Source organism: Podarcis gaigeae (genome assembly GCF_964106915.1).
Source record: "Podarcis gaigeae genome assembly, chromosome: 13".
In the NCBI taxonomy this organism is placed as follows: Eukaryota; Metazoa; Chordata; class Lepidosauria; order Squamata; family Lacertidae; genus Podarcis; species Podarcis gaigeae.
Window position 1 is genome coordinate 56,177,112 of NC_139689.1, and position 14,252 is coordinate 56,191,363.

General features: G+C 49.1%; 1 protein-coding gene across 1 annotated transcript; it reads left to right on the forward strand.

The window, feature by feature from the left end:
* Window positions 1-219: 219 nt before the first annotated feature.
* On the forward strand, window positions 220-10,876 carry LOC310830392 (beta-crystallin B2). The gene is made up of 6 exons (XM_083710173.1): window positions 220-527; window positions 2,456-2,527; window positions 5,733-5,851; window positions 6,752-6,884; window positions 9,076-9,218; window positions 10,498-10,876. The coding sequence occupies exons 2-6, from the start codon at window positions 2,477-2,479 to the stop codon at window positions 10,664-10,666; spliced, it is 615 nt and encodes a 204-aa protein (XP_083566299.1). The 5' UTR covers window positions 220-527; window positions 2,456-2,476; the 3' UTR covers window positions 10,667-10,876.
* The last annotated feature ends 3,376 nt before the right edge of the window (window positions 10,877-14,252 follow it).

Sequence of the window (14,252 nt, forward strand, 5' to 3'; positions counted from 1 at the left end):
TGTGTGCACAGCTGGAAAAACCCATCTTCCCTTAAAAAACAAACAAACAAAACTCCAACTTTGCAACTGCTGACCTTGGCATTTTTATTTCTATTATTTTGCCTCCTAAATGAGCTATATGGGTGTGTTGGGTTTATCAAAGAGGGACAGTCTCTCGTCCTCAAAATCCCCAGGCTGGACTGAGCTGGGAGCAACATTGTTCCCAAGGGATGCCAGCGGGGGCTTGGCAAAGATCCTGCTGAGGTTGACAGAAACTCCCTTTTCTTGCCAACAGGCCTGACAAAGAGAGTGGCTCCAAAATGAAAAGCTCATGAAATAATTCTGCCTGTTGGTCTTTAGCAGGACAAAGGGTCGTGACGAGTCAGCTGATCTGGGTTTTCATTGCCCTTTAATCCAACATTCTCGATTTTGATCACACATTTGTGAACTCGATAAATACTTCTGGTGCATTAATGTGCCGGCTGCCTATAAATTCTGGTGCTTAGCTGCAGCACTTCCAGTGGCATAAGCAAACTCTGGTGCAACTGGTAAGCATCTTATTTTTTTTAAAAAAATCCCCCCCCCCCGCAAAGTTTTAAAGCTGGGGGGTTTTGTTGTTATATTTTTTGGGGGGTCTTCTTCTTTCCATTCCAGGTATGAATATCCTGTAAAGGAAATCCGAGAAGGAGAAATTAGAAAGCAGCTCTCTAGTTCTCAGCCGGTCTCAGCTTCCACTGAGGCACCTCAAGTTAGGCATCCAATATATTTGTTCCAACCTGTCCTTACCTATGCTTTTAAAATCCAAACAGGAGAGCTGCCTCCATTGCCTAGGGAATATCTGTACAGTGGTACCTCGGGTTAAGAACTTAAGGCGTTCTGGAGGTCTGTTCTTAACATGAAACTGTTCTTAACCTGAAGCACCACTTTAGCTAATGGGGCCACCGGAGCATGATATCTGTTCTCATCCTGAAGCAAAATTCTTAACCTGAGGTACTATTTCTGGGTTAGCGGAGTCTGTAACCTGAAGCGTATTTAGAGAGGCGGAAGAGGGACAGCAGCAATTGGGAGGGGAATGCCCTTTGGACAAGAGGGAATTGAGACAGGCAAGAATGGTTCACAGCCTGCATTAAGCAGTGCTAAGTGCTTAAAAAAGTAAAGTAAAGGACAGTTAAGTCCAGTCGCAGACGACTCTGGGGTTGCGGCGCTCATCTCGCTTTACAGGCTGAAGGAGCTGACGTTTGTCCGCAGACAGTTTTCCCGGGTCATGTGGCCAGCATGACTAAGCCGCTGGGACCGAGCAACGGGAGCTCACCCCGTCGCGGGGATTCGAACCACTGACTGGCAAGCCCAAGAGGCTCAGTGGTTTAGACCACAGCGCCACCCGCATCCCTATGCTAAGTGCTTAGTTGTGAATAATTCCTCCTGGCTAGATGTGTCTGTGTCTGGACTGTTTGGGTATTTCCCAGCACCTTGGCAGCAATCAGAGGGTGTGGTCCCCACCCCCTATAGACCCCCCTTTTTTCTTTTGCAAACTGGCTGATTCCCTCTCCCTTTCAAATGTATATATTTTCTAGCTTCCTTTTACACAGCAGTCTCTTTAACCCTGGCAAATGTTTGTGTGGCCACCTGCAAATGGGGACCTTTCTGTTAGGTTTCCTATCTAGAAATGTATATGATGGGAAAGGGAGCTGGTTGCAGTGGCGCTTTATGGCTGCATTGCAAATGAAGAGAGCCAAGTAGGGACAGGAGAGCAAGTCAGTTTCTGCCTAAACTGCACTTCCCCAAGTGATTTCTGGACCAATATGCAACTATCTTTCAAAATTTGCACTTCTCTGAGTTTTGCGGTGCAATTCTCCAATCCTTGAAAATGTTACAAAAATGCATCTATCTATCGGGGTGGGGGAGAGGAGAGTATCAGGGGGCATAGCTTGCAAAAAACATACATGTTAGGCACAGCTGCATATGTGACAATTAGGGAAATGGCACACTAAAAGGATGACTAATTTTCATGAGGACTCTTTAAAATAAAAAGTGCAGATTGGTGTGGAGAACAGATTGGGGCAAAAGAAAAATTGAGAGAAACTGAAACTGACAGATCAATCCTCTGTCCCTGCTGTGTCAGGAGATTGTCTCTTGCCAGCTCTGCCGCTCCAGCTACCTACCTCCGAGGACTAGTAAACCCAGCATTGGAGACAGCAATGCTTCTGAATACCAGTTGCTGGAAATTGCAGGAGGGGAGAGAGCTCTAGTGCTCATGTTCTCCTTGCAGGATTCCCATCTGTTTGGCCACTGTGAGGATAGGATGCTGCACTAGATGGATCCAGCCAATGGCATTGCCGGGTTTCTGGTGCTCATGGAGCAGAGTGACCTGAACTTCCTCTGGGATGGCCCCTACCTAGCATTGTGTTTGTGCAATTTCTCCAATGTGGTGACTTTGCCCTCATCCTTCTAATCTGATGTGAGGTTCTCTCCCCAGGGAGCAGCTCAACCACTTTTCATGATGGCTTCAGACCACCAAGCATCAAAACAGCAGCAAGCCAGTTCCAAGGTCAGTAAGGGGCAGGCCAGGAAGCCCAGAGGGCTTGCAGCCCTGCAGATGCTCTCCGTGGAAAGAACTCAACTGGGTGGAAAATTCCACTGCAGATCCAGAATCTTGCGGGGTAGCAGGAAGCAGTGACAAGAATAGATTTTGGTCCAATCTTACATTTTATCAATAAAATGAGAACCTTTATAACAGGGGAGATCTTTCCTGTAAACAAAGGAGGTGTAAGATCAACAAAGAGTATTATAGCTCCTCAAAGACTAATGAATGCATCATGGCACAAGCTTTTGTGGACCTTTGTGCATAAAAGTGTTAAGTTGCTCAGAAGGCAAGCAGAATGCAAAATCATTAGCCCACCATTTCTACCCTGACTAGGAGAAAGGTAATCTCCATCTTGCTGGCTTCTGTGCAGAAAGAGAAAAGCAAGCCTGGCCGCCTTCCCTATCAGCACCACACAGAAAAAGGCAGGAAGCACAGGAGCTCCAGCAGGGGGCTTGGGCATCCTTGACATAGGTGGGCTTCTTAACTGTAAGTGTGGGCCGGTAGGGAGGACTCTCCAGAGTTTCAGGCAGAAGGACATTCCCAGCCAAAGATTGAACTTGGGGACCTTCTGCATTCAAAGCAGAGTAGCACTGAGAAACCACGGAAGGATTTTCTGGGAGCTTGAGTGTGGTCTGGACTAGCTCATAAGGTCTTTGACTTGGCTGGACCCTGCCCCAAGCAGAGCCACAGTGGGTGGTGTTGGTTCCTCCTGCCCCCCCCATCAATTCTCATTTATTGCTCCTATGTGTAACCTGTGGGGCAGGGGTTGGTCTGTAAAAGGCAGCAAGTTGGTTATAAGCGAGGACCAGGGCAGGATTCATGAATACATCTCAAACTTCTACTCTGTGCAGCTTTTGCATCACTGAGGTTCCTCTTTAGCCCTACAGGAAGCAGCATTGCATGTGCCTGTTCAAGCTTTAAAGATGCTTCAAAGCATCCTGCCAACTTTTTACACACACAAAATGAACCAGAAAGTGGACAGAGCAGGGCAATGGAAAGGTGGTGGAACAGGGATCCATCCTTGCCCCCCTCCCCATATTGGGCCATAATACAGTACAACAGAAGTTGCCAGGGACCCAAGCTTTGCAAAGTTCCCAAATGCCTCTCCTCCCTCCCAGCCCTCCTGCCAGGGTCACAGGAAGTGTCCACACAAAGACAAACCCTGAAATGAGCTTGTTAATGCTGGAACTGGTTTCAGTAACAAAGCCAAGTTACTTGGTCTTTTGCAGCAAAAACGTCCAAGAGATCTGAGGCATCTAAGGGACAATTTTTGGAAACCTGTTTGTGTTTCAGTTCTCACTGGTCATCTTTTTTTACTCTCTGCTGTTGTGGTGGGCAGGAGGGGAGGCCTTGGGTCTATTATTTATTGCATTTATAACCCACCTTTTTCTCTAAGGAGTTCAAGGTGACTTACATGGTTCTTTCTCTCCTCACTTAATCCCCACAACAGCCCTGTGAGACAATGGTTCCCCCATGGCTGCCCCATGAGTTTTATGGCTGAGCTTTATGGATTTGAACCCTGGTCTCCCAGGCCCAACACTCTGACCACTAGGCCACCCTTGCTCTCTCCCAGTGAGCCTGGTAGATGTTATGTATCTACCCTTGCTTTCCCTTTGGCCTGCTCCTCCTCCAGGCACTAGCATTCCCATCTTTTAGCTGGAACCTCAGTGGATGGTACAATCCATGGAGGTCTTGGGCCAAAACTGGATAACTAGGTAGGCTAGGGAGGAAATTGGTGCAGGATGAAGTCACTCACAGTTAGGCCTGTCAAAAGAATGTTACAGCATTGCTTGTAAAGTCCTGTTGCAAAGTCCCATTGCAAAGTCCTGTTTCTGCCTGTGAACAGCCCAGGGAGGTCCATGAAGGAGGTACCCACCACCTCCTGCTGCCATCCCAGCATCTGCTTCTCAGCAGGAGGCTGTTTCTGAAGGTGCCACTGGAAATCATGTCCTCGGTACATATTTCCACCTCCTTTGAAGTGTAAGTATTCTAACCCCTTCACTTGACCTGCTCCACTTGCTCCCTGCTCCAGGACTGAAAGGGAAATCTGAAAGAGGGAAGTTTATAGGAAGGTTCACTGACTTGATGAAACCTGAATGCAGCCAAAATTCCTGGTGGATCCACTGGCAGAGGAAGAGGAGTGTGGAGGGAGTGCACCGCCGCCGGCAGCGCAATCCTGGTGGGGTGCCATCACAGCTGCCCCCCCGCCTGTGCTGGGTGCCACGTCCCCCGCAGGTGGTGCACCACACCCCCAGGATGCGCACCAGCCCCGCCCCCGCCTGCTTTCCGCCACTGGGTGGATCATGACATTTGTAGCTCAGAGGTAGAGTATCTGCTTTGCATGCAGAACATCCCAGCTTCAATCTTCAGGTAGAGCTTGAAGAGACCCTCCCTGAAACCCTGGAGGGCCACTGGCAGTCAGTGAAGACAGTACAGTACTGAGCAGAGGCCTAGCCGGGGGGGGGCTGGGGGGTTCTGGGTGCCCCCATGGCAGGTGAGGCAGGAGCACAGGGAAGGTGCACCCAGTCAGGGGTGGCACCCCATTCCCCTTGTGGCCAGCGAAGGGGCGCCCCCTGGCAGGCCAAGAGGCGGGAGGGAGGCACAGCCGCTGCAACTACCTCCCCCCAGGGCGTGACCCGGGACAGAAACAGTGGACAGCAGGAGAGGTGATGGAGGCCTCTCCGCTCCTCTCCTCCGCTGGCCTCAGCATGTGATTGCACCCCCCATGCTGCATTGCGAGGCTGCAATCCGACAGTCACAAAGGCGCACAGGGCTGCCAGGCACGTGCCCTTCAAATCAGTCCAATCAGACTAATTGCAAGCAGCCCCACCCCCTGCCACTTTGGGCGCCTGCCCCGGGCGGCAGTAGCATACGCTCTGCCATTGGTCCTGAGCTAGCTGGACCAGCAGTCCAATGCCATATAAGGGAGCTTCCAATGTTCATACCCAGACACAGCTGTTCTCTCCATCTGTACGTTCGGCTAGCCACACCATGATGACTGCACCAATCTGTCCTCCTCTGTTCCTGCCTTCTCTGCCTATTTGAAGGCAGCTTCCCCTCCAGATGTTTGGATTGCAGCTTTCACCAGCCACCCAGCATCAAAAGGCTCTGGGTAGGCACCCTGAGTAGGGTACCAGGTGTCTGTCTGTCTCTCTTTCTCGGGTTCCAGATTGTCGTCTTCGAGCAGGAGAATTTCCAGGGTCGCTGCCATGAGCTGAATGCGGCTTGTCCCAATTTGAAGGAGGTTGGGCTAGAGAAAGTGGGCTCCATCCTGGTGCATTCAGGCCCGTAAGTCTCCCCCTGTGCAAACAGGGGTCAGGAAAGATGCAAGGGCAAGCTTCTGTGCCAAGGTGGGGTTGGGTCACACAGCTAGGAGCTTCGTTTTTGACACTGCACAATTTCATGCAAATGTCTTGTTTGTCCTTCAAAGGGCAAAATGAGGAGAACCTCCTGCCTCTTCAGATAATTATCTCAGATAGCCTCTGAGGTGAATCATGCTCCAACATGACTGTCATTTCAATGATGAGCAAATATGACACTCTTAGCCCTTTGTGGGAGAGGGAATGATGTATTTGGAGGAATGAGATTCCTTCAGCTCCAACTTTCATTTTAATTTTATTTCAGCAATTTTTGTTAGGGTGAGGTTTTGGGTTTGGGTTTATGAATGTATGGATCATTTGAGCAAGTTTGGGGTTATTCTGGGTTTAAGGCTGTTTATTTCCTGTTAGGTGAAGAATAGGTTGCAAATAGCAGAAGTAAATAAATAATTGAATTAAAATGTTGGAGTAGTTCCCCTCCTCTACACCAGAGGCATACACCAGAGATTTTCTTCTAAATCTCAAGTGAGGACAGAGAATTTATCTGTACAGTGGTACCTCGGGTTAAGAATTTAATTTGTTCTGGAGGTCCATTCTTAACCTGAAACTGTTCTTAACCTGAGGTACCATTTTAGCTAATGGGGCCTCCCACTGCCACTGTGCTGCCGCTGCACAATTTCTGTTCTCATCCTGAAGCAAAGTTCTTAACCCGAGGTACTATTTCTGGGTTAGCGGAGTCTGTAACCTGAAGCGTCTGTAACCTGAAGCATCTGTAACCCGAGATACCACTGTACTGCCAAGAAAAAGTTAGTTCTGCTCCAGCTGATGGAGATTTTTGTGGGGGGTGGGGGGTATCTCTGTGCTTTTCCAGATGGGTTGGCTATGAGCAGGTGAACTGCAAAGGGGAGCAATTTGTCTTCGAGAAAGGAGAATATCCCCGCTGGGACTCGTGGACCAACAGCCGGAGGAGCGACAGCATCTCTGCCTTGAGGCCCATCAAAGTGGTGAGGAGGTGGGGAGGGGAGGGGGACATTCTGGCTGGTGGCGGGCAGCACTCATGTAGCGGATGTCCTGGGCTGGATAGAAGAATGGGCAGGTTTGGCTTCATGCCTGGTGGAGTCACAAGGGTCTGCAGCTGATCTTAGAAGATTTTGGAGTGGGCAGATGGAATCATTGAGCTGGGATCCCAAGAGTCACTCAGTCCACCCCCCTGTAATGCTCTCCTAGGGATGTGTGCCCAGCAACATCAAATTCCCCATCCCTGCTCGAAATATGATGGGGCTGGACAGACATAGAACAGATGGCAGCTTCAGCAGCAAAAACAAAAGAGAGGAAGGAAAGAAGGGTGCAAGTGATGACCTTCATGTGCCCTTTGTGGTTTGTTATTCCAGTTGGAAGGTGGGTCATGGCTTTATCTGCAAAGCAAAACTCTGAATCGGTGACACAAGTCATGCTTTCACAGGAACCACTTGGAGGAAAGAGGGGTTTTGTGGGCAGGGGGAGATGTAATATTCTGGAACACACAATAGCCTAGTTTTATGAGAGAGATTTCTCCCTACCACCACCAACCATATACTTGTGAGGAGGGCCCAACCGTGGTGTGTTACTGTTTGGGTGGCTTTCAATGATTAAAAATGCAATGCATTAAAATTCATGCATGGTATTTTCAGTGCTATTTTTCTAGAAAAAGAGCCAGAACTCGCCACGGACACCTCCCTTGTTCTCTTATAATGGCAATGGTGCCTACCTGAGAGGGACTGAGTTCCGGTTGAAAAAAAGCTGTGGGTATTTTAATATATTGTTATTAACAATAAAATTGCATGAAGTACATGGCATTGAAGTCCCTTCAAAAACCAAGAGCTGAAGTGGCTGCAGCAGAGAAGTCCCTGCTGCCCCAGAAATGTTCCGATCAGCAAGGAGTGGGCAGCCCTTGCAGGAAGCCTCCAAGGAGAGGCTACTCTCTGGTAGGCACAATGGCAATAGCTACCAAGTACATTACAACTTGGTTAGATATTACATCTACCCTTATCCACTTTTAAACAAATGTTCTGTACAAAAATACAGAATAAAATCACAGATGCTTGGCTTTGCAAATAAGTGAATGTTTTACTCACAGAGTTTCCAAAAGTTGCAGCAAGAAAGTCTCCATCTGCTGGCGGTCATACAAAGAAGAGGCTATAAAAGTCTTTAAAATAAAATAATTTTTTTTAAAGGATCATTGCAGGCTATAAAATCTCCCTTTTGGAGAGGTTCAGCTCAATGGCAGCATTTGCAGAGCCCGGAGTCAAAGCTATATAGCAGGAAGAGAAAGACACTGGGGGGGGGGAGGGGAGCCTGCTAAGCAACACCCACTCTGATAACTTGGGCTCAGGGTTAACCCTTTTATGCACACAGGTGTGTGTCAATAACTGCATATTACAGCATTTATACCCTCCCTTTTTCCCAAGCTGGGATGCAAGGAGGCGTCCAACATTTAAAAACACCATTATGAAATACAAAGTAATCCCAACAAGCTAGTTAAAAACCAATAGTTAAAATACATTAGAACACCAGCAATTAAAATGCAGTTTGCCCCAACAGCAGCACTGTCTGCACCTTAGTTTCCAAAGACCTGTCCAAACAGGAAGGTCTCAACCTGCCAGCAGAAGGATGACAAAGAGGGAGCCAGTCTAGCCTCTCTTGGGAGGGAATCTCATATTCTGGGAACAGCTGTAGAAAAGACTCATTCTTGGGTCACCACCAGCTGTGTTTCTGATGCTGTTGGGACCAAGATCTCACTCAAAGATCTCACCCAAAGATCTTAACACCTGGGCAGGTTTGCGTGGGGAGATGTGATCTTTCAGGTAGCCTGGGCCCAATCATATAGGACTTTGTAAGTTACAAGCAGCACTTTGAAGTGTGCCTGGAATCAGATTGGTAGCCTGTGAGATTGTTTTAACTGGGCTGTAGCGTGCTGAGGTGGTCTGCATAATTCTCCCAGCCACCCCTTAATCCTTACAAGGATCCTATGATGTAAAGCTAATCCAAGGGTTTGAGCCCAGAGGAGTGGAGCTGGCATGCTTCTGCTCTTGCCCAGTGAGCCAGGGTTTGCACGTGCCTTTTCCCCCATGGCCTCCTTCTTCCTTTGCTCTGTCACCCTTCCCCCTTCCCTTGTGTGGCTGCCTCTAACTTTGGCCTGGTGCGGCTTCCTCCTAGGACAGCCAGGAGCACAAGATCGTCCTCTATGAGAACCCCAGCTTCACTGGAAAGAAGATAGAGATCATCGATGATGACGTGCCCAGTTTCCATGCCCATGGCTACCAGGAGAAGGTGTCCTCTGTGCGCGTCCAGAGTGGCACGTAAGTCCTCTGCCAGGCAGCTTGGTCACGCTTGGTTGGCTGAGAGAGCTCATTTCCTAAAGATTCCTGGGTGGAGTGGCACAAAAGCCTCTGAGGTGTTCCTGGACTCAACTGAAGGCCACTGGGCTTTTTGCAGGACACCACTGGCATGCACCTAGAAACATAGGTATCAGACCATTGGTCTATCTAGCTCAGTATTGCCTCTACTGACTGGCAGCGGCTCTCTTGCCCAGTCCTCCCTGGAGATGCCAGAGGAGACTGAACCTTCTGCTTGCAAGACAGATGCTCTTCTGTGACCCTCCATAAGGACAGTGCAAAAAAGGTGCTAAAGATGGAGGCGCAGGTGTGGGGTAGATGAAGAGGCTGGGCTTCGTTAGGGTCCAGTCTATGTCTTATAGGAAGTGCCCAGAGTCTGAGCCAGAGTGCTGCTTAGGACTGTCTACAATAATATTCCCCAACCTGGTGCCCTTCAGGTCTTTTGAATGACAACTCTCATTAGCTCTGACCATTGGCCAGGGTGGGAGTTGTTGTTCAAAACACCTGGAAGGCACCAGGTTGGGGGTTCAGGTGGGGTCTTTCCCAGCCCTGCCTGGGGTGGGTTGAATCTAGGGCCATTTGCATGGGGGTCAGGGGCCCTATTTCTCCTTGATAGGATCGTGCAAATTCATTTCTTCCTTGAGTTCCTTGGGTTCACGTGTTACACTCAGGCCACATTCACACCAAACATTTGAAGCACTAGAATGCTGCTTTAAAAAGTTGAGGCTTCCCGCAAAGAATTCTGGGAGCTGAAGTCTATTAAGAGCACCCTGTTCTCTGAATGGTTTGACAATCAGTCCCTCTTCCCAGGGAATTATGGGAATTGTGGCTCTGTGAGAAGCACAGGGGTATTCTAGCAATGCTCAGCACCCTTAACAGACCACAGCTCCCAGAATTGTTTGCAGGAAGTCATTGCTTCTTAAAGTGGCACCATAGCTCTTTAAATGCATGGTGTAGATGTGGCTCAGTCAAAGTGGCAGGCAGTGGCAGATCCATGATCATCCCCCCCTGGATGGTGGAAGCATATAGAAAGGCCTTTTTTGCTTTTGGAAATAAATGAGATGCTGTAAATCTGCTTCCAAACTTTTCTTAATGTTCAGTTCTAAATATAACAAATGTGTTACAGACTGCAAGCAAAACAGAGCAGAAAGCCCTGTCCACTAGCCAGATCCCATCCCCTGGGATGAATAGCTGGGAGGGGACTCCCACTGTGTGCTGCGCTGACTCCACTTCCCTTTTGCAGATGGGTGGGATACCAGTATCCTGGCTACCGAGGCTACCAATACCTCTTTGAGAAGGGGGACTATAAGGACAGCACTGAGTTTGGTGCTCAGCAGCCCCAGATCCAATCGGTGCGGCGAATCCGGGACATGCAGTGGCATCAGAGGGGGGCCTTCCATCCTGCCAGCTAAGCCTCCCACTCCCCTTCGCTGCTGCCTCCAGACTGGGGGGGGGGGTGAGAGAGTGCTCTGAGAGAGCCAGCAAGGGCTCTGACCTGGTCATCTACCCCCCCCACCAGCTGGGGCCGCCTCTTCTGCACGCTCATGTGTGTGAGTAACTGTTCTTGCTACTGCTGTCATCACCATGGAATCGCCTAAATAAAGCTTTGCCATTCGAACACAGTTCTTGGTCTTTTCTGTTCTACTCATGATACTCCTAGAATCATGGAATTGTAGCATCGGAGGGGCTCTCTGGGGGTCATCTAGTCCAGCTCTCTGCCATGCAGGAATCAAAGCTACGGCATCCTTGACTTCTGTTTAAATACTTCCAGTGAAGGAGAGTCCACCACCTTCCCAGGGCGTCCATTCCACTGCCAAATGGTTTTTGCTGTCAGAAAGTTCTTTGTGAGGTTTAATCAGAATTTCCCTTTTTAGCATTTGAATCTACTGGTTTGGGTCCTATCCTCTGAAGCAGGAGAAACAAAAGCTCACTCCATTGGCTATGCATTTTTATTGAATTGTATTGATTGGGGGCGGCAACTTTCCCCTTGCCCCCCCCTCTACACCCACGAGTCCAATCCCCTTTGATGCAGGAAGAGCTGCAGTCCAGCAGCAAGCAGGGAGACTTACTCAGCCATGGTATTTTACTTAAGGGCCACTCACTCTTAGATGAACCTACTTCACAGGGTTTTGGGAAGGATAAAAGGACAGAGGAAAACGATAGATGCCTTGGAGTTCAACCAATATATAGATCACAGAAAGATTACAAATTTTCCCTTCCAAACAAAGCCTCCCCCCTTTTTTTTAGGGGGAGGGTTGTGTGCATGGCTAGATTAGGTGTCTAATGTCTTCCTGTGTGTGAGAGAGAAGACAAAGACAAAAACAAAGGGAGAGGGAGGAAACAAGAGGCATAGAGTGAAGATATGAGGGAAGTGAGCAAGGAGAGCTTCGTGCCTGATAACCCCCTATTCCCTCACCCCAGATTCCCCTCGCTGGTGAAGTACATGGCAGCCTGTACTTAGGGGGAGCTTAGATAAGAGAGAGAGGGGATGAGAGACAGAGAAACTGATGCTTGCCCTCCCCCCAATCACACTGCCACTTGCCCTTCCGCATCCCACAGAATCATGCCACCGCTTGCCCTCCTAACCCCCCCTCCAAATCGCATGTGAACTGCTGTGAACTGCTGCTCACCTGTGGGCAGCTGGCAGCCACTAGAGTTGCCATATTTCAAAGAGTGAAAATCAGGACAGAAAAGTTGTTGGTTTTTTTAGTTTTTTTTTAGTTTTGCCCAAAGTTGTTGACACTGTTGACATGGATTGCCACATGTCCAGATTTTCCCAGATAATTTTTCATTTTTTCCCTGTCCCTCCACTTTCAACCCTTTTGGAGGGGTCTCTTAGGGTCACTTCCCATCTCTCCACATCCCCATAGGTTAGATTACTGCGACATGTTATATGCTCAAGCCACCTTTGCAGATGGTTTGATTATATAACATCAATCCTGGCCCAACTGCACTGGCTGCCACTTAGTTTCTGGACCCCATTCAAAGTACTGGTTTTGACATATAAAGCCTTAAATGGCTCAGGATTGCAATACCTGACCAGACCCAACATTCATCATCAGCTATCATTTTCTGATCAATCTCTATTGCTGTCGAAGGTGTGCACTGTTGAAAGTCTTCTGCCTCTGCTATTTACCATGGAGGGCTGTTTAACCCACAGCCACCATGCCACCCCAGTCATGTGCTGATAGCAGAGTTAACCAGGGTTCCATCTGCACCCCATGCAAATATTACTTGCCCAATGAAAGCACTTCCTCAATCTGGTGATCCTCTTTTGAGCCCCTCCCTGCTCTGTAGTCCTGCAGCCTCCAAACCAGCGAAGGAGAGGCCAAGTTCCCCTCTGTCCTCTTTCCTGGCACAGCCACAGCCTGTCCAAGAGGCACCTTGGGTGGCTATTTAAGCTGAAGCCCCCTGGCATGTCACTGGCTGTGATGAATGATGTTCCAAGAAAATTTGCTATTTTCTGCTCCCAGACAGACTAGCGGATGCATCTTGAATGCCAATGAGGAGGAACTGGGGAGACCAGGCAGCTGCTTTTCAGGTTTGTATGTAAAAGCCCCCCCCCCCCCGCTTCCAAGTTTCCCCGGCTGTGCCCGGGTGTGCCTTCCCCCTTCATCTAGCATTCTAAAACATTTCTGTCTCGCTATTCAGCTACACACACCCCTGCGGCGAAGCAGCTTACAAAAACTAGTAGACAGTTTTGCCCTTAGCTCCGCAATCTAAAATACACAACCCACAAGGAAAAAGAGATTGGGAGGGAGTAGGAAAACAACAAGCTCAGGCAGGTGTTCTTAAAGTCACAGTTCTTCTAATGAACCGTTGGGATAGAAGAGATGAACTGCTTCTCCCTTGGAGGTTAATTTTGAAAAACAAAGTGGCAAACGGCTATGGTTCTGCCTTGGACCAGTACACTTCCCATTTGCCTGAATAAAAGTCCCCCCCCCCCCAATTTAGGTGGGATTTGGAGCCTTCCAGGAGGAATGGGAGGCCATGGCACCTCTCTTGGCTAGAAATTAAGCCATGGCTGAGCCCACCAGAAGTGGCACCTCAACTTAGCTAGGCTCGCTCTGAGGTCCTGCGTCTGTTCCAGGTCTCATGGCTGAGCCACTGGCTTGGGCTTTCCCTGAGGGAAGCGGGGAACCCAAAGCAACCAGCCTTGGCCAGGCATTTGGGTTGGGCTTTGCTTGTTCTGACTTGGTCAGATCCCACCTGGGATGTCCAGTTCTGGGTGCCACAGTTTAAGACCGGATATTAACAAGCTGGAAGGTGTACAGAGGAGGGCAGCCAAGGTCTAGTCGATGGAGTTAGGGATGTTGAGCCTGGAAACAAGAGACTGCGAGGGGACAGGATGGCCAGACGTACAAGGTATGAGAGCTGTCATCCGGAGGTTCTGCCCTCCCCAACAGAAGGCCTGCCCCCTCCAACAACAATCCTGGCTTCACCCATGGTTGGACTAGATGAGCCTTCTATGATTCTAAGTCTTTTGGTGTCTTTAAAAGACTGACTGTTGCATAAACTCCACTGGACTGGTGTTGTGAGCATGAGGGTACTACAACAGACTTGGGAGTTTGTATGTGTGTTGTTCAGCTGAGTTCATTTGATAGGAGGCAGGCATTGTAAGCATGTTGCCCATGTTAATCCCCTTCTAACATGTATGTGTGGCATGACCATGTATTTATATGCCAAGGTAACCTTGAGCAAATAGACTGGCACCTCCACCCCGGTCCTGGCAGAGTTAGTGTTCCTTTAACAAATTATGGCAGGCAGAAATTCAGCAGGTCAGAACTAGCCTATGGGATTTAAATTAGGGTTACCAGACGTCCCCGTTTCCCCATTTCCTGGGGACAGTCCCTGCATTTGCAAATAGGTTCCCAGGCAAATTCCATCCCTGGAATGTCCCCGGATTTCATCTAATATCCCCGGAAAATGCAGCAGCGGCAGTCTCAGCAGCCCGGAGCAGCTGGCTCTGGCTGGCTTCAGGAGCTGCTCAGAAATCCC